Here is a 25,656-nt window from a genome sequence, read left to right as displayed (position 1 = left end):
ACATCTGTTCACATAGGCTGTTTTCTTCTCTAGGCTCTGTGCACCTCAGCCCACTGATATAATAGTTGATCCGATGTGTGGAACAGGGGCAATACCAATTGAGGTAATAACTTTTCTTTAGCTTTTAGATAAGAAAGTGATGCATCCAGAATGTTCTAGAACTAATGGGTAATGACCAAGGTTAAGTCCATGGACCCAAGATTTGAGTGAATTACACTAGTAAGGCTGGAACTTTTGTGATAAAGATGTAGCCACTTACTATAAATAGCCAAGGACTAGACTTTAGATTAGAAGTCATGTTTATTCACTGGATTACAGAGAAGGCTGAGAATTACAAACTGATGAGTCCCATTTCTGTAGACAAACGGGTAGACTTGAACAGAAAAGATAATTGAAGGCATAAGCATAAACTGGAAGAGGGCATTTAATCTCTATAAAGTGAGATTATGTTTCCTAATCTACTTAGGTTCTTGAGGGAGTAAGTATAGTAGTATGATGAGGAAACCTAGGAACATTATTTCGATTTTTTAGGATGTTTAGCAAGGTTCAGTTCAGTTCAGTTCAGTTCAGTCACTCAGTCGTGTCTGACTCTTCACGACCCCATGAATCGCAGCATGACAGGCCTCCCTGACCAGCACCAACTCCCAGAGTTTGCTCAAACTCATGTCCATTGAGTCGGTGATGGCATCCAGCCATCCAATCCTCTTTTGTCCCCTTTTTCTCCTGCCCCCAATCCCTCCCAGCATCAGAGTCTTTTCCAATTAATCAGCTCTTCACACGAGGTGGCCAAAGTACTGGAGTTTCAGCTTTAGCATCATTCCTTCCAAAGAACACTTAGGGCTGATCTCCTTTAGAATGGACTCGCTGGATCTCCTTGCAGTCCAAGGGACTCTCAAGAGTCTTTTCCAACACCACAGTTCAAAAGCATCCATTCTTCGGCACTCAGCTTTCTTCACAGTCCAACTCTCACATCCATACATGACTATTGGAAAAACCATAGCCTTGACTAGACGGACCTTTGTTGGCAAAGTAATGTCTCTGCTTTTGAATATGCTATCTAGGTTGGTCATAACTTTCCTTCCAAGGAGTAAGCGTCTTTTAATTTCATGGCTGCAGTCACCATCTGCAGTGATTTTGGAGCTCAAAAAAATTAAGTTTTTTTTAATTTTTCCCATCTATTTCCCATGTTTTCCCATCTATTTCCCACTGTTTTCCCATCTATTTCCCATGAAGTGATGGGACTAGATGCCATGATAGCAAGGTTACAAAGTTTAAAAAAAAAAATACCATCACATTGAGAGGACTCAAAAACTACCTAAAGCAAAGCAAGAAATGGAAAGGCATCTTCTAAGTGGAGAACATGTAACAGGAGTTTGCTTGAATCATTGTTACTGAATCAATATTATCTAAACTTTTATAATAATGGAGAAGAGGGCACCCCCAGTAAAATTGCTTAAACTTGTGAAACAGCAAGTTCCTTAAATATAGTATATGTAAAGCCAATGGGTGGGGAAGGCAGTGGCACCCCACTCTAGTACTCTTGCCTGGAAAATCCCATGGATGGAGGAGCCTGGTGGGCTGCAGTCCATGGGGTCACTAAGAGTCAAACACAACTGAGCAACTTCTCTTTCACTTTTTACTTTCATGCATTGAAGAAGGAAATGGCAACCCACTCCAGTGTTCTTGCCTGGAGAATCCCAGGGACAGGGCAGCCTGGTGGGCTGCCGTCTATGGGGTCGCACAGAGTCAGACATGACTGAAGCGACTTAGCAGCAACAAAGCCAATGGGAAGAAACTTCAGGGAGATACCACAGATTCTGAGTGAGCAGAAACTGGACACATGAACAAGTCCAAAGCAACCTACAAAGGGAAAAATAATCCAGAGTGCACTTAGGAAAGGACATCTGCCACTTGGGAATTAGGATCCCAGAAGGAAATCACAGTAGTCCAGATGATTGCTGTTTTCTGTTAGTATCAACTAGAGAAATTTACTCTGGCTCAGGAGCCACACAGAGGAAAATCAGTTGTTGTCGCAAAGAATTCTGGAAACAAATCAGAGTGTTCTCCAGCTGTAAACCATGATGTGTCTGTTGTCTGGAATAGCAGTGAAGTTCAATACATGTCAAGAAATACACAACTAGAGCTAGAGACAGTCCAGAAGAGCCCCTGGCACTGCCGATAAAAAGAAAATGTTTGAGGCCTTTCCATGTAGGGGTAGACATGAGAATATCAATGTAGAAAAACCTAGGCTGATATATGATCCAAATGAATGAAATTATGAAAGGAATTGACAGGTTATAGGACACAACTGAGCGACTTCACTTTGACTCTTCACTTTCATGCGTTGGAGAAGGAAATGGCAACCCACTCCAGTATTCTTGCCTAGAGAATCCCAGGGATGGGGGAGCCTGGTGGGCTGCCATGTATGGGGTCACACAGAATCAGACACGACTGAAGCGACTTAGCAGCAGCAGCAGCAGCAGCAGAGACAGTTTGTTCACCAAAGTCTAAAATATTTAATTTAGAATACTCCCTTTAAAACTTGGAAGTACTACAAAAGGCTTGTCTTTCAGGAGCTGAAAATCTATATAAATAGGTTTAGAAGAAAAAATTAATATTGGGCAATCAAAAAACACCCGAGGCTTTCATCAAACTCTTCATCCTCCTCCCGACATCGCCTTTCTCCATTACCCTCAAGGATCTGGGCAAAAGAAACAGCTATGAAGCACTGTGTCCATGGATGAGGGGGTATTACTGTTTACCAAGAAAGAGGTGCTGTTATTCATCCCTAAACCAAGGGCAGAACTGTTTGTGCTTTCATGTCAGAAACCTGTTAATCTGCACAGAACATTGTTCATGCCTAGGGTAGTGTGTCACCTCACTGCACAAATAATACGAAAAGCTCAGGGTTTATGTTCTGTTGACATATTTTAAACTTACAAAATCCTTTCAAGAATATAGTGGTTATCATTCAAAAGCCCATGTAATGAAGATTACACTTCATTTAAATTCTTAAGTATTCGTTTCTCAGATTATATAAAACTCCCATAATCACAAAAGGGTATAGGTTAGTCAGTTTGATTTGGTTAACTTTTTCAGAGTACATTTAAAGTCTGCAAGGCTTCCTGTGTGGTAGGGAGTACTGGGTGAAGGATTGAATAACATACCAGACCTATCCTTAAGGAGTTCCCAGATTTGTTGAGGACGAGATAGGTACAGAAGTATGAAAAAGGGAACAAGTACAGTGGCAGATACATGTACAAAGTGCTTTTGGAAAGGCAAATGAGAGACAGCTTGGAGAGCTGGGGTTGATGTCACAGAGGCATGACGTTTGAGCTGGGTCTTCAAAGATGAGTGAGAGTTGAGCAAACAGAACAGGAGGGTGTTACAAGCAAGGGAAGTAGGAATGTTGACAGCATGCAGTGTTTCGCCACTTAAGAAAAGCATTGGATTATTGACTTGGATTGTCTTGAATATTGACAAGTGGTTGAAATGATTTTACCTTTAATCATTTTGGGTTTTTTTTTGTTGTTGTTGTTGTTGCAGTTTGCTAATTCTGTTTTAATAAATACTCTTGTCTTTTAGGGGGCTACAGAATGGTCTAACTGTTATCATATTGCTGGTGATAATAATCCATTGGCTGTGAATAGAGCTGCAAATAACATCTCATCTTTATTGACCAAGATCCAAGTTAAAGAAGGGTAAAAATTTAAAAGATTTTGTAGCATCACTTAGACTTAGATAATCAAATTTCATATTGGCTTTATGAATTAATACAACCAGTGCATTGTGACATTATAACCAAATATACATACTGTGAAACTCCATTTAAATTTTAAGTTGACTGAAAGTAATTTATATTTTTAAAATATTTTAACTATAATTTCCCTTATCCTAATGCAACTATTTAAATTTCTGTCTTCCTTCTTATTCCTATATCTTCTTTTCCACATAGAAGAATTACATAGATTCATTTTAATTAAGTTTTCCATTATGCGTGCAGGCATCCAGCTGGGGGCTTAACAGAGACACAAGGGATGTTTTATTGAGTAGGTAATGTACTTTGGAGAAGGCACCCCATGCAGGGGTGAGAGAAGGGGCCTTAGCTGTCCTCCCAGGTCTTAGGGAAGAGGAAGGAGATGGCAGTGGTGCCCTTTTGTCTGAAACTTAATTGAATACAAACAAGGAACTCTAATCTTGTGCTAAATGTTACAGGAATTAGAGAAATCCAGGGGGAAAAGTCACCTAATACCAAATATTTGCCTATCCCACCCATATAATCTTTAATGTCTTCTTATTGGTATGCTTCAGGACCACTTTTGATGGTTTCATAGTCTTACAGGACCACGTGTATCCCAAGATTTGATTCATTCATAACTCAGACTTGATAATCATTTTTTCATTTCAGAATCTGTTCTTATAAAACAAGTACATATTAAAATATTTTCTTATGCAATTAAAGTTGAAAATCAGTCTTAATTTCTAAATTTACTTGTTCTTACATATTGTCATTATAAATGTTTTAGCTTATGATCTGTGCTTTCCACATACATGCTACCGTAAACATTGTTACAAAGTTGCAGATGTCACGGATTTCATTTTAATTTTTGGACATTATAATAGTCTCTTGAGAAGTCTTTTTAAAATTTCATTCTTCAGGATATGCTGAAGCACCTTTTCTTTTGTCCCCACAGCAAACTGTCCTTGGGCTTGCCCATAGATACTATTCAGTGGGATATCTGCAACCTGCCACTAAGAACTGGCTCTATAGACATTATTGTAACAGACATGCCATTTGGAAAAAGGTGAGACTTGTAAAAAATGAGTTTGTTATTGTATTAGTACCCACATGTCTTCTAAGTCTGTTGTATTTTCTTTGAGCTTATTCTGTCAGAAATCTTCAGTTTCTTTTTGGAGACTTAGGTTTTTACTTCCTTTAACAGTATGATAGATTCACCCATTTTGTTTCTTCTGAGAACTCAGAAATGTATTAACTACACTTTGATCCTGACCATCACAGGAGGTTCATCCACTTTGTAGCCCATTGTTGAATTACATTAATACTTCAGAGAAAGGTTGAGGAAATCTCAGGATGTTTTTAATCACTAGTTTATATGGTTTCCCCAGTGTTTCAGCTAGTAAAGAACCTGCCTGCCAATGAGGGAGGTGCAGGTTTGATCCCTGGGTCGGGAAGATCCCCTGGAAAAGGAAATGGCAACCTGCTCCAGTAGTCCATCATGTTGTAGACTCCGACACCACTGAGCATACATGCATCTTGGTTTATATAACTGCTTATACTAGGACAACTTATTATTATAGTTGTCAGTGTCTTTTTCCCTTAACCAGTTCATCCCATTCAAGATTCTAAGCAATTTAGTAGTCTGATCATTTATTTCATTGACACATAAATGGCAAAGCTGTGGCTTTAAAAGGCAACTTTTTTCATACTTCAGGATTTTCTTATTGCAATGAATTTTTAATAACTTCTCATATACAATCCTAGCTATTTACCTTTTGCAAAAGTAAGTGACTTATTCGACTTCCTGTTATAGGATGGGCTCCAAGAAGAGAAACTGGAACCTTTATCCAGCTTGCCTGCGGGAGATGAGCCGTGTCTGTAGGCCAGGGACAGGCCGAGCTGTACTACTGACTCAGGACAAGAAATGCTTTGCCAAGGTGCTGTATGTTAGCACAAAACCTCAGCCTGTGACAAATTTGGGACCTTTTTAACTAGATTTGGGGATATTTGACTAGGAAATATTTTCTCTTCTCCCGGTGTTTTTTTTACTAAGACCTCTGTGTGGTAGAGAAGCAGTTATCAGCTAATTACTTTTCTTTTTGTGTATACACAGGCATTATCTGGAATGGGACACCTATGGCGGAAGGTGCATACCGTTTGGGTCAACATAGGGGGTCTTCATGCTGCAGTTTATCTCCTGAAACGTACACCTCAAAGTTTTGTTCATCCTTCAGAACAAGATGGAGAAAGATGTCCTTGGTAATACAAAGATCGAAAATGATTACTAATATCTATGATATCAGCACGAAGAACTTGCTTTGAGAGAAAAAATAGTATTAATCAAAGATTTGGTATAAATCTCTTCACCATAGTTAGGAAAAGGTATAAATGGAATAAGTCTTATAAGAAAGTAGAGCTTTTCTTTGGCGCTGTTTGAAAGGGGTAGTTGAGCAATTAGTACTTTTCTTAAAAGGCTTTAAAGATGCTAAGCCTACTAAAATGTTCCGGGATTTGGGTTTAGAACATTTTCAGGCTTTGTAACAGTTCCTGTTTTCCACTGTAGGTGGAAAGTTACTCTGGCCTCATGGAAAAGCAGAGAGCCTAATCAGAGCATGAGGTTACATTTCATTGCCTGTGCAGCTTTGCTGTTTAGTTACTCAAGTTTTTTACATCAGTTTCTAAAAGTGAAGCATTATTATGCTTTGTAAAATAGTGTTTGTTCCATGACAAGCTAAATCTTATATAAGTCTTATATCTGAGACTTAGAGTTTACTTTCTGCCTTAAAAGTTATAACATCAGTGAATAATACATTAATCTGAAGATAGACACTCCTGTTTGTAAACAGCAGCAAATACAATGGTAAATGAAAGAAGGGACCAACAAGCCATACTTAAAGAAATTTTATTTTTTTCTTTTAGTACACAAAGGTGATGCTTTTCAAAATCAGACATAAACCTGTCAAAGTATTTTTGTTGGCTTTTCTAAAGGATTAGAGAACTGATGAATTAAAAACTTCACGCAAGTCCTGTTATTTTTCTCAGTCACTCTGCTGTGCCGTGCTTAGTTGCTCAGTCATGTCCAACTCTGTGAGGGTCCATCGACTGTGTAGCCCTTCCAGGCTCCTGTGTCCATGGGGATTCTCCAGGCAAGAATACTGGAGCGGGTTGCCATGGCCTCCTCCAGGGGATCTTCACGACCCAGGAATTGAACCAGAGACTCCTGCATTGCAGGTGGACTCTTTACCAGCTGAGCTACCATATTTGCTTTTCCAGTCCTTCCCAAAACAGTGGAAAATGAAATAACCTAAAAATTAAGTCGTGTGAAACCAGCGCTTCCCTGGGACAGATTAGATGTGCAGTTTTATGTGGGATTCTGTATTCAGTTTATCTTGGAGTTTCTGGCTACATTCAGCTTAGATTTTTCAGTGCCATGTTAGTTACATAACAGTGCTGTTCATAATTAACTTTTGATGTCTCATCTAGAATAAAAGGACAGTGTTTATTTCCTTTGAAAGAGAAGTTCAGATTAGCAGCATAATCCACAGTCTTTGTATGGTTTCTCTCTGATGTACCTATTTGAGTATGAATTGGAAATGAGACATTTATAAGGGTCTTATATCCTAGACTCGAGTTTCTACCATTATCAGAATGCATAGTTGGACTATTATAGGTTCAACATAAAATCTTTCAACATAAAATCTTTCATCTCACAAAATGTTTAAACCTTTTAAAACTGTTAGTCTGCAGTCCACGGGAGTAGAGTTCAAGGAACATGTCTGTTTTCTTTGCTGCTTACCAAGTGCCTGACACATGTACCTACCAGCATGGACATTTAATATTTGTTGAACATAGACATTTTTGCATATTGGCTGTTCTTGAGTATATCAGATTTGTGCTGGATCTATCATAGCTTTAGTCCTATTAATACCATTGTAAAAACATGAACAGATTGGTTTAAGATGATATATGTAGTGAACACTATAATGGTTTGTCATCTTCCTCCCTAGTATTGTTTTGTAATCTGGTGACAAGAATAGGAAATGTGCTACGTGAGGGATTCAGGAAAGCTGAGATGAGTTATACATGACACTGCCACCTACTAGTTGCATGATCTTGGTTTTTCACTTTTGAAGTGGGCCTGCTGCACCATGGTAATGTCAAAAGATGGGGAAGGTAATCTTAATAATCTGAACAAAAAATGACTTGAGGTAATAGACCAGACATTCAATATATTTTAGAGGGAGGAGAGAAATAACAGACATTGAGACAAATTTTTTAAGTTTAATGAAAGGAAAGGAAGATGGTTATCTCTGAGACTGACAATGTACTAGTGGCTAGAGAGAGAAACATTTGTTTAAACATTTCTTTTCAAGTGGTAATAAGACTTTTCAGAAAATTTTAGATTCTTAACATACCAGTGTCAGACATGGTTTAAGTCTGCACTACAGGGACTGTAGAGTGAAAAAAAGGAAGTATTTTAAAATATCTGTAAAATACCTAAAGTACATTAATGCCCACAAGTGTATATTATTAGTGAGTTAGGCAGAGAAAAGCCTTTTCCAAGTTTAGGTGAGGTGTTATGTAAGAATATAAAGTTTGAAAATTCTAGGACAAAAAGTCAAAATTATTGTACCTTGGTTACATTTTTAAGTTCAAGAGAAACTCTCCTGTACCAAATTTTTAAATGTGCACAATGTGGAAAAAACTATAAGCTTGCTATATCAACCCTGATACCTTTGTCCTAAAGGCTAACACAAATACCAATCAGTTATGAAGTAACAACTGTTTAATTATATATTCCATGATGAAAGAAAATTTTTACTGGGAAGGAGGATGGTGGTGGTGTTTTTCCCAAGCCCAAATTTTGAATTTCCAACTATCTACTGTTACTTGCCCTTTCTCTGTATGTCCTACCTAATATTAAAACTCAACATGAACCTCTTTCCCCACTAAAACCTGCTCCCTGTCCCAGCATGCCCATCCTCCCAGTAATCCACATTTAACTCTGGGAGCCACTGTAACTACATTGACATATTCGACAGGTATGAATGTTTATATATATATATACACACACACACTATGCTATAGCAGGTTTCTTCTCAGGAACTCTTTACATTCTTAAAAATTCGGGGCCCCAAGTAGCTTTGTTTACCAGTATCTTATCATATTAGATTAAAACGAGAAAAAAGGTTTCAGTAACAAATATGTAACATTAACATTTTCATAGAAGAAACTATTTTCCACAAAGACTGGCAATGTTGTGTATTTTTGTAATTCAGCCTGAAATCTCTGCCTTAAGAGAAGGCACTGTGCTGGATTTTTATCTCCTGCATTCAGTTGGTTGAAATGTTACTTATTTGCAATTTTGTTATTTTATGTATTGCCCATGTAGAAATTAGTGGCTCACCTTAGTTACAGAAATATTCCAAGTGTTGGCCCAGCTTATGACATAGTAGCTGAAATGGTTACATTAAAAAAACACTAAGTACCGAAAAGATGTCAAACTCCTTTCAAGCTCCTTTAAATTTTCCAAAAGTTCTACTCTTTACTTCCAAATTTGAAATTTTATCATTGATAACTGTCAGTTGTTTCCCCTGAAAAGATTACCTCCATCATACTCAGAAAAATGTCTGCCGAACAGCCAACTCTGACAACAAAAATTTGACAGTCATTCTTTGGAGTAAAACTGGTATTACAAGAAAACAGGAGCTAATTCAGCCTGCAGTTCAATTGCATACTTTTTCTTGAGACAACCAGAGTACTTTAGCATGTAGCAGAAGCACCACAGGTAAACTTTCCATCTCATAACTTAAGTTTTTGGCCCAGATTTAAATAAATAATTTTACTATTTTCACAAGGACATCACTAAATGAAACATGAAACTCTGACCACCACACTGCAAATGGGTGGCAGTAAAGAATGACTGCTAGTTTGGGACCACTGTATTATGCCAAATGCTGGCAGTTTTAACTACCTTTGCTTTTCAACATTAGTGAAAATATCAGAATAAACTGAGATTTTAAAGTTATTCAACACTGTCTCAGGAAATGTGTTTATTGTGCATCACGTAGGATAGTTTGACGCTGCTGCTGACAACTAAAAGCAAAATAACAAAACACAGCCATGTTTGTAGATTCATCCACTGTAAGGCGTTAAGTATATTTCTACGGATGAGATATTCACACACACTTCCTTCATGTCTGACGACAAATCTTAAACTCATTGTTAAAGAGTAGCATTACCATAATTTTAAATTTTTCATCCCACACATATTTAGGAGCATCAACTATCTGTAAAGTTTCTCTATCACCATGTATGTATGTTCCTTTAGCCAATGCCATATAGTAAATTGTCCTTTAATATACTTCAGTAGATATTATAGTTTTTTTGGAATTGATTCTCCCTCAGACCACTGTGAAATATTAACCTTTTTAGCATTTTCAGACATAAATGGTATAGTTGTGCATTGAACATGTAGTCTTACAACCAGTCTTTTAAGCCAATGATTCATTCTTAAATAAGAAAAATATAAATTGGTTTATTATGAGAAAATTTATATTCTAAAATTGTAATTCAATATAAAAGTTTATAAGTTGTGAGAAAATATTTAAAACCTTATTTTACAACAAGACAACAGAATGTATTCATATTCATGCTTAGGCACAAAGTCTACAGGATTTTATAACAACTGCATAATACTGAAGTTTGCTGGGATTTTGAAGGTATAACCTAAAGAGTGAGTTAACTTGTATAGATGCAGACATTCATACTTAAACCTCAGGAAATTATAGTAAATTGAAGAATATACAGCACCATTCAATTAACATCAGTGATGACAGTACCACATACCATGTAGCCTCTACACACTTGTGAGAATAAGTCAGAAAGGTTAATGAGTTTCAAAAAGTTTGTTTCATTTTAGTATAGTATTTCCGCTACATACAAATGAGTTTCATTCGGAGAGCAAACTGGTGAATCTAATTTGTTTGTAAGTATAACAAAGTTAGCCTAGGTATTGTTATGCCCAAGTTGTGAAATCTCCCAGGGACCACCATGGAACGGATGTCCGATGCAAAAGCAATGGAGTTTTTATTACCAAGCTCAAGCTGGGGCCCCCATCGTTACCAACACAGTGGCTATGGGAAGGAGCCCCGAGTTTTGGGTTACATTGCTTATATAGGGTATATTCATGTAAAGGGGAATTTCCAGGCTGGAGGACATCTGATTGGTCACCCTCTTTCGAAGGGTTGTGTGTTGATTTCTGATTGGGTCTTATTACCTAGGCAAACCACAAATTCCTAAACGTAAAGTCAGGAGATTTTGGTCTGAGGTCTGATTGGCGCGTGGATAGTGGGGTGAGATCGGGTGATTTCCAAAGTCTTTTTCTGGGAACCTCACAAAATGGAGTTTCTCTTTTTGACAAGATGGAGTAGCTTAGGTTCTTCATTCCCCCATTCCCAAGGATCCAGGACAGACCCAATCATGGGTCTGTAGTCAGATCTATATTGTCTCCCGCTAAGGGGGCTGTTGGTAGGGCTGTATATTGGGACCTGAGCACCATAAGCTGCACCATGTTGATGCAGCTTTTCATGAAGGTTATTAGTTTGTTTAGTAAACATGGTCCGAAGGTGAGTAGCAAAAGCAAGATAATCAGAGGCCCTGCCAAGGAAGATATGAGGGTTGTGAACCAGGGGGATGAGTTGAACCAGGATTCAAACCAACTCTTGAGACATTTCTCTTTCTCTTTTTCTCTGATTTAGCCCTTCCCTTATCTTGGCCAGGGATTCTCTGGCCACCCGAGTGATCTACATAAAAACAGCACTCTTCTCCTAATGCGGCGCATAGGCCCCCTTCTATTTTGCAGTACTACTTCGGCCAGGGAGCTCAGCAACTCTTGGAGGTGGCTGATTGAGCTTTCTAGTCACGCGATACCAAGATCAATGGCTGCCCTTAGGCTGGAATAATGTTGATTCTGTAATAAAAAAGAGGATATCCCGGTTCCTGCCTCAGCTGTTCCTAACCCCAACAAGACTGTGAGGGTTAAAGCCGTGACCGGTTCTCTCTTGGGCCAGTGACAGTCTCCTAGTTGTTGGAGTTCATCATTGGAGTGATAGAACAGTCGGGGGACTAATAGTACTAACACACAGAAATCTTTTGAGTCATTTAACATCTGCCCACGTATACAAGGTGCTAAGCCTGTGGAGCATGCCCACCAATTTTCTTGGGGAGGTACCAGGTACTCAGTTGTTTTTATAGAGTCTGTGGCACTGCAGAGGTATTGATAGGTTTGGGGGACATTCCCTATGCAGAGGCCCTGTCCAGTCACTCATTGGAGAGTTAATCTTGCATCCCTTCTTTGCTGCCATCAGCAAGCTCTGTGGTCTCTCGTTTGGGTGTAATTTCCCAGGATGGCTATGTCTTCATAAGGGGGTTTGATGTCATAACATAACCAGCAACTATTAGGTCTGGGTGGGTGGAATTTAGGACCTGATAGGTACTATCATGTCAAATAACAGGTCCTGACCATCTTTAACACTGGCCACTGTTAAGTTGAGGGAGGTTGTTTGTACTGGTAAACCTGGGCCCGGGAGGCGTCCAGGTAGGCTCTCGGGGCACTAGGACAGAATTACGCCCTATGCCTTAACTTGGGCCTGTCTGTATGGGCTCTATTTTTAGCCTAACAGTGAATAATAATCCATTATCATATCCTGATTGATATAGCCGGAGGCCCCAAGATTGTCCTGCCTCCCAACTGGGGAACTTTTTTCCTTCGGTTGAAAATTTGAGCCTTACCAGGTTGCAAAGAAACCTCATACAAGGCCCCGTAACGAGAGATCCCCTCCCATGTCCCCCAGTTAATCCGGTGGGCCCTGGGACGCGACTCAAAGTAATCAAGTCTCCTCGAGTAGGAGGTTCCCAGTCGACAGTCCCCGTTGACTCGCATCCCCAAGTGGCACAGTAAAATTTGTCAGCGCCCCCGCAGTTATTGACTGTTACCCGGTCCCGGTCCCATCTTCCCACGGGGCATACATAGAAGGTAGTGTCCCGCAAGGCTGCTTGTTGAATGAAATGACTGCATCCAGGTCCTGAGTTGGTAGGGGGTCGGGTATTGCAACGATTAATGCCGGCCCCACATTCTGGTTTACCGGGCGTTCTTACCTCCCAGTCACCGATGTCCCAAGATCCCACGGCCAGAAGACAGATGTCAAATTCCAAGTCTGGCCACCAGGTATTTTTAGGATAGATGGCCGAGGTAGAGTTAATTACCTCTCCTGTGGTCGTACTTAAAACCATCCAAGTCAGGTTCATGGGTTGACGGGAGTTAGCGGCAGCATCAGGCCATATAGACAACAGCATAAACAGTATTTTTATCATCCTTGTAGCTTGAGCTTGAGATTTGTCTTGTCCAGCCTGGCATTCCATTGGGGAAGGAACTCTTCTCTCAAGACAAACAGGTATGCAGGCCATACGTGAGTGTAGTAAACCCAAGTGGATATGCTGTCAACCTTGAGTGCGGTGGGCGTCTTCAAGACAACCAGGAAGGGTCCTTTCCATCTGGGTTCTAGGGTCTCCTGGTGATGGCGGTGCACGAACACCCAGTCTCCTGGCCGGTAGCGGTGGGGTTCAGGTGGCAGGCCTGATTCATACAGAGCCTTGAGTCTCTTCCATGTGTCCCTGTGGGAGATGATCAAAAACTACTCTTTTGTCTCTGGTCATCTATTTCTTTTAGCACCTCTGTTTTTAGGTTAGGAATTATTGGGGGAGGTATTCCATACATAATCTTGAAGGGGATAAGTCCCAGTTGGTAGGGGGAGTTCCACACCCGGTATAGGGCTAAGGGTAGGAGAGCCACCCAGTCCCCGCCAGTCTCAGCAACTAGTTCTGTTAATGTTTGAGTGTTCTATTCACCCTTTCTACCTGTCCCAAGCTCTGGGGCCTGTAGGCGCAATGCAACTTCCATTTAGCCCCTAAAGCCCGGGCTACCCCCTGGCTTACCTGAGATACAAAGGCTGGCCGACTGTCCGACCCTACCTGTGCAGGAAAACCTGAACCGTGGCAAGATGTCTTCAGTCAACTTTTTGGCCACCACCTGTGCTGTTTCTCTTTTGGTGGGGAAAGCTTCTACCCAACCTGAGAAGGTGTCTATGAATACCAGTAGATACTTGTATCCATATCTACCCAGTTTTACCTCCGTGAAGTCCGCCTCCCAGTAGGTTCCTGGTCGACTTCCACGCTCTCTAGATCCTGGGTTGGTTGGGTGCTGGGCAGCGTTGGTGAGCTAGCAGGCGTTGCATGTAGATACAGTGTTTTTTATTGTTGGTCTGACATCTCTCATGGTTATTTTGGCATGTCTAATCAAGTCCTGCATCTTGCAGGTCCCCAGGTGAGTGGCGTGATGCAGCTTCAGTATTTGTTTTCCCAGCTCTTCTGGGAGGATCAGGGAGCTATCCACTGCCCGCCACCACCCGGTCAATTGTTGGGTCATGGGCAAACTTTTTATCCAGTCTGTCTCTTGATGAGTAGTCGGGCTGAGCTGGCAAAACAGGACTTTCAGGGTCAGGCAGTTGTAGGGTGCCTTCTATTACTGTGCCCTGGGCAACATCTCGGGCTGCCTTATCTGCCAAGTTGTTTCCCTTTGATCGGAGTGTCCGACTTCTGGTGTCCCAGGCAATGTATTATGGCTAGTTTTTTAGGAAGCCATAATGCTGAGAGGAGGGCCTTTTATTTCTTCATTTTTGATTGTTTTACCCTCCGCCATGAGGAGGCCCCTGAATATGAGCGGTAGCAAAGGCGTATCGGCTATCAATAATGATGTTAAGTTTCTTGCTCTCTCCCAACTGGAGAGCTTTTGTTAGGGCGATTAACTCAGCCTTTTGAGCCGAGGTGCCCGGAAGTAATGCTTCCGCCCATATGATTTGGGTCTCAGTGGTTACAGAGGCCCCTGCACACATGAGTCCATTTTGGACAAAACTGCTCCCATCCATATACCAGGTAACTTCAGCATCCGCTAGAGGGCGATCTTGCAAGTCCTCTCATGTTCCATGTACCTGGGTTAGTATGTCACCGTAGTCATGGATTTGGGCTTCTAAATCCGGGTTAGGAAGCAGTGTAGCTGGGTTGAGAGCAGTAGGCTGCAGAAAGATGATTCTGGAGGGGTTTAGCAGTAGTCCCTGGTAGTGGGTAGGCCGAGCGTTGTTGATCCATCTATCTGGAGGTTGTTTTAGTATACCCTCAATGGCATGGGGGGCGGTGATATGCAACTCTTGCCCCAGTGTCAGTTTATCTGCATCCTTGACCATTAGGGCCACTGCTGCAATCATGCGGAGGCATGGTGGCCAGCCTGACGCCATGGGGTCTAGGTGTTTAGACAAGTAAGCCACTGGCTGCTTCCAAGGTCCCAAATGTTGCATCTCCTTTTGCCACTCCCTGTTTTTCATCTACATACAGGAGAAAGGGTTTTGTAACGTCAGGCAACCCCAGAGCGGGGGCTGACAGCAGGGCCGTTTTAATGGTTTTGAAAGCCGTCTCCATCTGTTCCGTCCAGCTGAAAGGGGTGGTACTCTTTGTGGCTTCATATAAAGGTTTAGCCAGTTCCGCATAATTAGGGATCCAAAGGCGGCAAAAGCCAGTGGACCCCCAAAATTCTCTCACATTTCAAGGTGAATCTGGGGTAGGGACTTTGAGTATCATCTCCTTTTGTGCCCCCAACAGCCGTCTCTGGCCCTCTTTTAATACATAGCCCAGGTAGGTGACCTCCGGTTGGCATATTTGAGCCTTTTTGGCTGAGGCTCGGTATCCTAATTTTCCAAGGGTCTGCAATAGTTCTTGGGTGCCCGTGAGGCAGGTTTGTTGATCCTTGACTGCAATCAAGAGGTCATCTACATATTGTAACAAGGTTAGTTTGGGGTATTGTCTGAACTCACCCAGGTCCTCATGAAGGGCCTCGTTTAAGATGGTGAGGAATTCTTGAATCCCTGCAGCAGCCGGGTCCAGGTCAGCTCGCTGTTAATTCCTTCTTCCGGGTCGGACCATTCAAAGGCAAAAAGATCCTGGCTTCTGGGCGCCAGGGGAAGGCTGAAGAAAGTGCCTTTTAAATCTAGGACTGTATACCAGTGTTGGTCTGGTGGGAGTGAGCTCAGGAGGTTGTATGGGTTCGGCACAGTGGGGTGAATATCTAAAACTCGGTGGTTGACCTCTCGTAGATCCTGTACTGGCCGATAGTCATGAGAATTGGGTTTTTTGACCGGGAGGAGGGGGGTTTTCCAGGCCGACTGGCAGGGTCTAAAGATCTTCTGGGCCAGGAGTCTGCGGATATGGGGGGTGATCCTGTCGGGCCTCCAGGGTCAGGGAGCATTGTTGGACCCAGACGGGGTCGGCCCCTGGCCTGAGATCTATGTATATAGGAGGGCGGTGTCCAGCAAAGCCAGTTCCCCGTCTTGGCCCATGCATCGGGGAATTCATCTAGCCATTTCTGAATGTCCACTGGGGATGATATAGGTTTCTGGTGCAACTGATATTCATCTTCTAATTGGATGGTCAGTACTTGGATCGGTCTGCCCGACTGGTCGAGTATTTTAGTTTCCCCTGGGAGGAAATGAATCTGGGCCCCCATTTTGGTCAACAGGTTTTGTCCTAACAGCGGGAAGGGGCATTCCGGAATGACCATGAAAGAGTGGGATACCCATCCTGCACCCAAAGTCCACTGATCTTCGGGTAGTCCATTGATAGTTTCATTCCAGTAGCCTCCCGCACCCAAGAGGTGTTTTCGGCCGGTTTTCCCTGGGGCTCTAGCAAAACCAAATATTGAGCCCCTGTGTTGACAAGAAGTCAATTGGGGTCCCCTCCACTTTTAGGGTTACCCTGGGTTCAGGGTGGGGCGCTGAAACCCGTCCTCCCTAGTCACTCATTTCTTCGATGGCCAGGATGGGGGTGTTTCATGGCCCCATTTTTCCTTGGGACATTCTTTGGCCCAATGTCCCTCTTCTTTACAATAGGCACACTTTTTTTTTTCCCAATGCTGGTCGCGTAGGGGGACGATTCTTACCTTCAGTAGCTAGGTGGCGCAACTTGCACTCCTTTCTCCTGAGTCAGGAACTGTAGTGGCCAGCAGGATGCGTGCCATGTTACGGGTCTGGCGGTCTGCTGCTTTGGCTTGTTTTTCCTCGGGGGTCTCTCGGGTGTTGTAGACTCTCTCTGCTAGTCGTTAAATCTTGGCTACTCTTTTCACCCAGGTAGTCTAGTTTTTGTAGCTTTTTTCTAATATCAGGGGCCACCTGATTGACAAAGTGCATTATCAAGGTGGCCTAGGTGCCTTCTGCTTCTGGATCCATGGGGGTGTATTGTCTAAAAGCTTCCATCAGCCTTTCCAGGAAGGCTGCTGGGCTCTTGGTGGGGCCCTGTTGAACATCTACTCTAGCTAGGTTAGTGGGTTTCCGTGCAGCTGCCTTAAGCCCCCGCCGCCCCCCCCCCCGCCCCCCACCAAGAGTCTGGCGGTAGACCCTGAGCCTCTCCTTACCTTGCGCTGTATTGTAATCCCAGTCAGGTCGTGATAAAGGAAAAGAGGCATTAATTTCATCTATATTAGTGGTGGGTTCTCCATTTGCCCCTGGGACCCTTTTTCAGGCCTCATTTTGTATTCTCTCTCTTCTGTGGTAAAGAGAATCTGGAGCAGCTGTTGGCAGTCATCCCAGGTGGGCTGGTGGGTGAAGAGCACAGTCTCTAGAAGATTGGTTAAATCTCTAGGGTTATCTGAGAACTTGGCATTTTGGGATCTCCAGTTATATAGGTCACTAGTAGAGAAGGGCCAATATTGATGAGTTTGGTTTCCTTCCTCATCGGGGGGGCCGGCCACTCGTAAGGGGAGGGCAACGGTTGAGTCTGCTGGCCCCTCCAGGGCCATGGCTCACCGACGGCGTGTATTTTGTGCAGGCCCCCCTCCCTGTGTTTCGGCCCTGGGTAGAGGGATGGTGGGGGCAGGCGGTGGTTTGGGGGGTTGGTAAGGGGGAGGGAAGAGGAGTTCTTCTTCTGTTCCCTTCTGCAGAATAGGGTAGAGTGGTGCCGTTGGTTCAGGCTCCTTGGGATTCTTCAGGCTCTTTCGGGTCACTAACACCTGATTGATGGAAAATCCCTGTTGAGGAAAGAAAGGTTTTACCAAAGGAGAGGGGGGGCAACACAGTATTTTCCCATATGATGATATAGGGAACTTGGTCAGGGTGTCCGATCCATGGTCGGATGATATCTCGGACTCGGTGTACAGTTTCCAAATCAAAGGTGCCTTCTGAGGGCCATCCTACATTCAAGGTTGGCCATTCTGCACTGCAAAAAGTGATTAATTTATTCTTTTTGACTTCCACAGAGGTCATGAGTGCGCATTCTGACCTCCTTGAAATGATCAGTAATCAAGGATAGAGGCGTGGGGCTAGAATGGCGTTGCCCCATCGTCCCTGGATCAATCAAATGTTGGTAAATTAACACAGCCAGACAGACAGACAGAAGAAATATACCTCCGGGAGTTCAGAGGCAAAACTGAAAGTAAGACGACAGCCTCCAGCTGTTCAGCAGGAGCGACCTGCTATCGTCTACAGAGAACAGGGGCACTCCGTCCCCTCCGAGGGGGTCAGGGACGTCTCCCAACGACCCACACCAGCGACCCGTTGGCGCATCTGCCTGAGTCATATACCGGTTTCAGAAAATAGGCCTTATCAGAAACGAGGAAAAAGAAAGAAAAAAGCTTACTGGCTGCAGATGACTCTCCGGATCCGTCCTCCCGTGGAGCCGGTGAGAGATCCTGGACGAGCCCCCAAATGTTAAGCCCAAGTCTCGAAATCTCCCAATGACCACCAGGGAGCTGATGTCCGATGCAAAAGCAAGAGAGTCTTTATTACCAAGTTCAAGCTGGGGCTCACACCGTTACCAACGCAGTGGCTATGGGAAGGAGCCCCGAGTTTTGGGTTACATTGCTTATATAGGGTATATTCATGTAAAAGGGGATTTCCAGGCTGGAGGACATCTGATTGGTCACCCTCTTTTGAAGGGTTGTGTGTTGATTTCTGATTGGTTCTTATTACCCAGGCAAACCACAAATTCCTGAAGTCAGGAGTTTTTGGTCTGAGGTCTGATTGGCACGTGGATAGTGGGGTGAGGTCGGGTGATTTCCAAAGTCTTTTTCTGGGAACTTCACAAAATGGAGTTCTCTTTTTGACAAGATGGAGTAGCTTAGGTTCTTCAGGTACCTAACTAACACAATTGACTATATTGTATTATACTGAAACAGGTTTATAATACTTTTCACAGAAACATTAATACATAAACATTTTTTCAGTACCCTGAAAAGTACAATAATATAGTGCAAAGGCTGGCATAAAGGGCTGGCATCAAGGGAACAGGCAAGACTTACTGACTGGAGGGAGGAGAGGAGGTGGGAGATAGTAGAGTTGAAGGTTATCAGCAATAGGAGATGGAAAGTAAGCTGCAGTTTCTGTGATACCTGACCTGGATGGCACAAGTTCTGTTTCCTTGCTGGATTCAAGTCTATCTGAATAGCACAGATTCTGGTTCTTCGCTGGATTCAATTCTGTCTACCCTCTTGAATACCTGATCCAGTGATGTCTGGGTAGTAGCTCTTTTTTTCTCATCAGAGAAGACACAATAGCATTGGATTGCATTAACAGTTGCTGCAACCTCTATGTACTGGTCTACGTTTGGATCCTGTGTCTCAAAGAGTACCAGTGCCTCCTCAAAGAAAACCCCTACATCATGACAATGTACACAAGACATGTGAACTAACTTACATGAATGGAGAGAAAGTTTGCAACTTGAACGTTCATACGTAAGGGACTTAACTGTATTACAAAAACAGTTTTGACCCTGAAGACCTCCATATACTTAGGCAACAGGGATACAGCCATAAACAAGCAAAGTCATGCCCTGAAGGAGCAAGCTAAAGAAGTATGCAGAAAACACCCCAATTAATAATTATAATTGTGAGAAATGCTATGACACCATTCAGTTGGGGAACCCAATATACTGGAGTTAAGGCATCATGGAAGGCTTCCTTGAGAAAGGAATCTGTTGAGACTATTCTTTTCAGTGACTGACATTTAGCTAGTCCAAGTCTTTGTCTTTCCATCTTGACTGCTACCACTGTATATAAGCCCTTATCGTTTCCTGTTTGGACTACTATAAAAGAACCAAAGTGGTCTCTCTGCCTTCAACCATACAGCCTATCCTGTATGTGCACCTAGATTAAATTTTCTAAAAGACTATTTCCATCAGAAAAGACAGTACTCTAAATTGGTAATAATAGCTAAGCAAGTCAGACCAGAGTTTGGATCCCTGGCCCTTAATAAATTGCTGTCTATAGGAAAGTTGTTCAGTCTCACAGCTTTAGTTTCCTACTCAGTTAGATGAGGTTTTATGTATCAGAACCACCCTAATACACTGGCCAAAATTCAGCATACTATCCAGTACACAACTGGAACTCAATATTATTAGTTCATTTCTTCTATCCTGTGTTTCCATTAGCTTTGCCTATAGCACTAGAGTAAGCTGCCACTGCTTATTATAGTAAAACATATGGGATGAGATTTTGACTGAAGGTCAGTAAAAAGAAAAAAGTTTGTAAAGAGTGTTGACTGAACTGACCAGAATCCATTCGCTAGACATGCTTAGTTAGCTGGTAAAATAACTAGTTCTACAAATGTACCTGAAAATGTGTTACTGTTGTCAGCAGGAAGAGCCCAGTATAAACAACTTTTTCAAAAACCCGAAAAACTAGAAAACAGGGTAATCAAGTACTACTACAAACCAAAGGTCCAGGAAAAAAACTGGAAAGTAGGATTATTAAATGTAACCATGACTTTTAGATATAATCAGAGAGGAAGAAATAGTCTCTCTAGTCACCAGTAAGGGTATACTTTACTGGTATACCTTCAACTGTGGCCTACATAAATCTAAATATTTTATTCCATCCATTAACAGTTCTCTAATATTCCAGTTTCTCACCCATTCCATCAAGACTCCATGGGGGTCATGGATAAGAAAGTCTTCTGGAGTAATACATTCTCCAATATAAAGTAGTACACTATCAGGTAACTAAATCAACAATTCTCAGTCTGCAATCTAAAGTACCAGACTTCTGGGTACATGACCTAATGATGTGTTCTATAATTAAGGTTGGCCTGTGAACTTCCCTGGTGGTCCAGTGTTAAGACTCTGTGCCTCCAATATTTGGTGAATTAAAATCTCACATGCTGCCTAAAACAAACTACTCTTACCCTCCTGATGCTGATCCCTATCACATTTTGTATTAATAGTTGCAAACCATAATTTACCGTACCTCTTCTGTACACAAAAAATATGATAGAAAAATTTATGTTCAAATTTTATAAATCTTTTAAAAAATTAAGAGCATTTACAAAATCTTCAATTCTCTCATGCAAGTATGTTTTCATTCTACTCAGTTTTTGTCCTAGGAGTTTAAGAAATAATATGGCTCTACTTCAGAAGGAGCTAAGTAGTGGGTTTGTTTAAAAAATTGTTAATAACAGTCTAAGGAATTCAAGCACAGGAAGAGGCTAAGTGCAAGGGTTTGTACAGGAAACCCAAGGAAGAGCTAAATGGCCAACAAATGTATTCAGAGACCATGAGGTATCAGTTTCCTTTATGAATAGAATATTAGGTAATTTGGGTTAAGTTTCTCCATAAAAGCAGCATTGTTTCTGTGGACTTAAAACTCTTATCTGAAAATCAATTTCACATATAAGTCAATAAAATCAACATTTATTGAGTACTCAGCTCTAGCTTCAGGCACCAAGGAATCAAAAACAAATCCATATCCTTGAGGAATGCATGTAGTGGGAAAATAGACAAAAAAGGAAACGTCTTTCTCAAAAAAAAAAAAAAAAAAAAAAAGATTTACTTGAAATAGTCTAACATTCCTTCTAAAATAAAAACAAAACAATCTGACCTATAAGCTTCTGAAACTAAAGACAGGCATACTGTAGTCCCACAGGACTGTATTTATAGTGTGATTTCCAGCCTACCAACATCGGAAGGATATAAAAGACACAGAATTCTAATGCCCCCCCCCCCACCAATCTTAACTGAATTCAGAATCTCTGGGTGTGACACTGGGAGTCCACATCTCACATTTTAAGGAAAAATTTTAAGTTAAAACATTTCCCTTTTAAAGTCCTATTCCTCACTAAACTTCTGTTGTCATTATGGTTTAATGAAATCCCACTTTCCTAAAATTCATTATGTATTATTTTTTGAAACACAAAACACATCAATACTTGCTGTCTCAACATTGTTCAAGGCAGGTTTATCTTTAGAAATGGTTTTCTGGATTTAGCTGTCAGGAAATGGCAACCTGCTCCAGTATCCTTGCCTGAAAAATCCCATGGATAGCAAAGCTTGGTGGGCTATAGTCCACCAGGTTGCAAAGAGTCAGACATCACTGAGCAACTGAGCAGGAGAAGCATACAAATAGGTATTGGGTTGGTCAAAAAGTTCATTTGGGTTTTTCCATATCATACGAAAAGCCCAGATGAACTTTTTGGTCAATCCAGTATTAAAACCTGCCAGCCAACCAACCAACCAACCAACCAACCAACCAACCAACCTGGCAGGAGTCAGGGGTGGTGTGGGAGGAACTTAAATGTGCCAGAGGTTCCTTACTGCTCTGTATGAAGAGAAAATTATCAATGTCCATATAAAGATTGAAGGCAGGAGAAGGAGATGACAGAGGACAAGATGGTTGAATGGCATCACCGACTCAATGGACAAGAGTCTGGGCAAGCTCCCAGAGATAGTGAAGGGCAGGGAAGCCTGGTGTGGGGCAGTCCATGGGGTCGCAAAGAGTTGGACACGACTGAGTGAGTGAACATTAAGTATTCTGCAATCCAGAGTCTGTAGCTAGAGCCTCACTAAATTACAGCAGTAATTTAAATTATATAAAATTTAAAATTCAGTTCTTCAGTCACAACTGCCACATGTCCAGGGCTCAAGAATAACATATGGTTAGTGGCCATCATATCAGCACACTACAGAACATTTCCATCACTGCAGAATCTTCTACTGGACAGTGCTAATCTAGAACACTGGCCAGCACACAAAGAAGTATTAACAGAGGACAATCTATCAAGCCTTATAGAGACATCTACAAGTCACTCACTCTGTTTAAGGTTGGCTAGCCATCAAGGAATATACTAGGAACTTAGGTACAACACTTAACAAGAAGCTCAGAATAGTTAAGAGAACTTAAATAAGCACTGACAACCACCTGAGAAGTGCTATGATTCAACCTGCTATGGGACCAAGAGAAAGGGGATTCTAGCTTAAAGCACAGACCACAGAAGGCAAGATCATAGGGGAGATGATATTTGAGTTTCAACAGTCTTTACTGGAAGGGTAAGGACTATCAAGAGTAGCATTCCAGGAGGAACCACCCTACAAAGAGGTCTAATAATGTTTGGGTTATGTATGTGGAAAACTGTCACAAACAAAAAGGCTGTTAAGATGAGGTTAGTCCACTGAGGGACCTTTCACATCACGTTTGTGATGATGGAATTCATCCTGTCAGTAGTTACCACCCAGTAAAGGAGTTGATCAGTTACTTCCATGCTGTATCTTTGTATGAGAACAACTGTCCTGGACACATGAAAGTTGTATCAGCAGATACCAGACACAAGAGATACTAGTTCGGAGGATACTAGCCTTATGGCAACTGAGCTTGATTACTAACTGATGAGCATATCAATGAAAATGGATTGAAAGGTATTCTAAGGATATAAAAGAGATGCTGCTGAACCTCACGTCCAGTTCTCAGCAAAGCAGTAGTCAAGATCATCTGGACTACTAAGAGGGACAGTAGAATCCCAGCTGAGGTTAAAAAATTAAATGAATATCAAGGTAAAGACTCAAGAATATCCATAAAAGAGGAATAAACGCATTGCTGGGCAAGAGTGAAGCCTATGCTCGAGCTAGGTAGCCTTAATTGGTGGTGAAACCTGTCTAGTTTCATGACTCACCGGGATACCAAAAACAGGAGAGGAGAAAGCCAATGGTATGACTGGGACAGGCTGAGCAAGTATAACAAACAGAAAATGGGCTGAAAGTATGAGTGAGAGTTGCTAAAAGGCCTGACTCTGAGAATGCAAGGGTGGGGAATTAAATTTTTAAGATCTAATCTAAGACGCTCTGTTTTGGCGGTGTAGCAACGGTCTCAAATGGGGAACTCAAGAGATCATGCCTTTAACCTATTTCTCAACTGTCTCAAACGGGGAGAGTATAAAACTCAGGAGATCAAGCTTTTAACCTCTCTCTCAATCTCCTGGAAAAAATGCAACAAAAGGATGTTAAGTAGTAACACGCAGTCTCGCTGCATAAAATCAGTCCCAGGTGTTGCCTGGACTTCATTTCACTCCACCACCCCATTATAATTATTTTGTGACACAAACTCAAGTCTGTGGGAAGATAAAGAAATTGGGTTCGTCCTCTAAATCTTATACCTGCTGGATCCACTGCAGGACAACGCCCAGGATTAAGGTTAAGCCTGGGCAAAAGAATCCCGCCCATAATCGAGGAGAGACTCGACATGGAGGCGATGACGAGATCGCGGGGGAGGGAGGGATTCTTCTAGGCCCAGGGCGGTCCTTAGGAGGCAGGAGGCAGCAGAGAACTCCCATAAAGGTATTGCGGCACTCCCCTCCCCCTGCTGAGAAGGGTGCGGCCTTCTCTCCGCCTCCTCCACTGCAGCCACCTCAGGATTGCAGCTCGCGCCGATTTTTGGAGAACATGCACCTCCCACCCACAAGCCAGCGGCACCGACCCCCACTCCTCCCTTCAGCCCCACGGGTCCAGGAGCAGGTCGGGCTAGTCTTGTCCTTCAGGCAGCGGGCGCCCAGGGCGGAGCCGAAATCGCCACCACCCAGAATCCTCGGCCCGGCAGTCCGCCCCCACCTCCAGCGCGCGCTTCCTGCCACGTTGCGCAGGGGCCCGGGGCCAGACACTGCGGCGCTGGGTCTCGGGGAGGACCGTACCAACGACCGCCTCCCCGCCGACCCGCGCAGTGGTTTCGCTCATTTGGGACCCGAGCCAATAACAAGGGGCCGTTCCCTGAGCTTCAGCAGCCAATCAGATGCCGAAGCCAAGCAGGCGGCGGGTAAACCGACTCCCCCGAAGGAAGGGGAGGGTGGTAGGACGCCCGCGCGAAGCCACTTTCACTGACCCTCCCTTCCCACCCCCACCCCTACCTCCCCGTGGGAGGCCGACCGCGCCTGCTCATCCAAGTCTCTCTCCACCCTACCTACCTAAGCACCCACCCAGTGGGCAAAGCGAGAGTCCCTAGGCGGCTGCGCACTCCCGAGGCTGTAACTGACAGGCGCTTTACTCCAACCAAAACCCGCCATTTGTGTTTTCACACACGGCGGGAGGAGCAGCAACCAATCAGTGACAAGACAAGAGCCGGAAGCGCTCCTCCCTCTGCAGGAGCAATGGCTCCGTCCGGATTCGAGCCTTTTCCGCTCCCTTCTCCCTCCCCCTTCGGTTGCCGCAAGGGGGGCCGCACTCTCGCCTGCCTCTGACCACCTCTTTCCCTTTCAGCGTAACAAACGCTATGCTCCCGTCTTCCCACCGGGGAAGGCGACCCCCAGATACCGGCCAGACGACCTCAGCCACCCATCCCCCCACCAATCCGCCGGACCCCCTCCCACCAGAGTTCCGCTCCCCTACCTAGCCGAGGCTCTCTGAGGAGCCGGAGCCCCAGAGCACAGCCTCTTCTCTAGGTGGCCCCGGCGGCTTCCGCTGATTGGCAGCGAGTTGGCCAATGGGTGCGGGGCGGTGGGCGGAGGGGCCAATGGCGCGGCGGGAGGGGGCGTGTCCCGGGTGCCCCTGGCGCCGGCGCTGGGAATCCC

At 43.2% G+C, this 25,656-nt stretch overlaps 1 protein-coding gene and 1 long non-coding RNA gene across 9 annotated transcripts in view; one reads left to right on the top strand and one right to left on the bottom strand.

Moving 5' to 3' along the window:
- The window catches only part of THUMPD3 (THUMP domain containing 3), a 23,873-nt gene extending 14,101 nt beyond the window's left edge, over positions 1-9,772 (top strand). For both annotated transcript variants that reach the window (XM_012099569.5, XM_012099570.5), the window contains exons 6-10: positions 34-103; positions 3,586-3,701; positions 4,695-4,805; positions 5,553-5,676; positions 5,853-9,772. In XM_012099569.5, the coding sequence (XP_011954959.2) occupies positions 34-103; positions 3,586-3,701; positions 4,695-4,805; positions 5,553-5,676; positions 5,853-6,002 (571 nt within the window). In that variant the 3' untranslated portion in view covers positions 6,003-9,772. The remainder of the gene's footprint in view (positions 1-33; positions 104-3,585; positions 3,702-4,694; positions 4,806-5,552; positions 5,677-5,852) is intronic.
- On the bottom strand, positions 6,626-25,549 carry LOC105603415 (uncharacterized). 7 transcript variants are annotated; one of them, XR_009597404.1, is made up of 4 exons: positions 25,475-25,549; positions 18,476-18,972; positions 17,256-17,867; positions 6,626-17,013 (listed from the first exon to the last, which is right to left on the bottom strand). It is a non-coding gene; the product is annotated as an uncharacterized LOC105603415 (long non-coding RNA). The 7 variants fall into 7 exon arrangements; XR_009597402.1 differs by having other exon boundaries at positions 18,476-18,587; XR_003586086.3 differs by lacking the exon at positions 18,476-18,972.
- Between the last annotated feature and the right edge of the window lie 107 nt (positions 25,550-25,656).

The sequence above is a fragment of the Ovis aries genome, chromosome 19 (assembly GCF_016772045.2).
Source record: "Ovis aries strain OAR_USU_Benz2616 breed Rambouillet chromosome 19, ARS-UI_Ramb_v3.0, whole genome shotgun sequence".
In the NCBI taxonomy this organism is placed as follows: Eukaryota; Metazoa; Chordata; class Mammalia; order Artiodactyla; family Bovidae; genus Ovis; species Ovis aries.
Note: the sequence above shows the minus strand (reverse complement) of the source record. Positions and strands in the feature narration are given on the sequence as shown.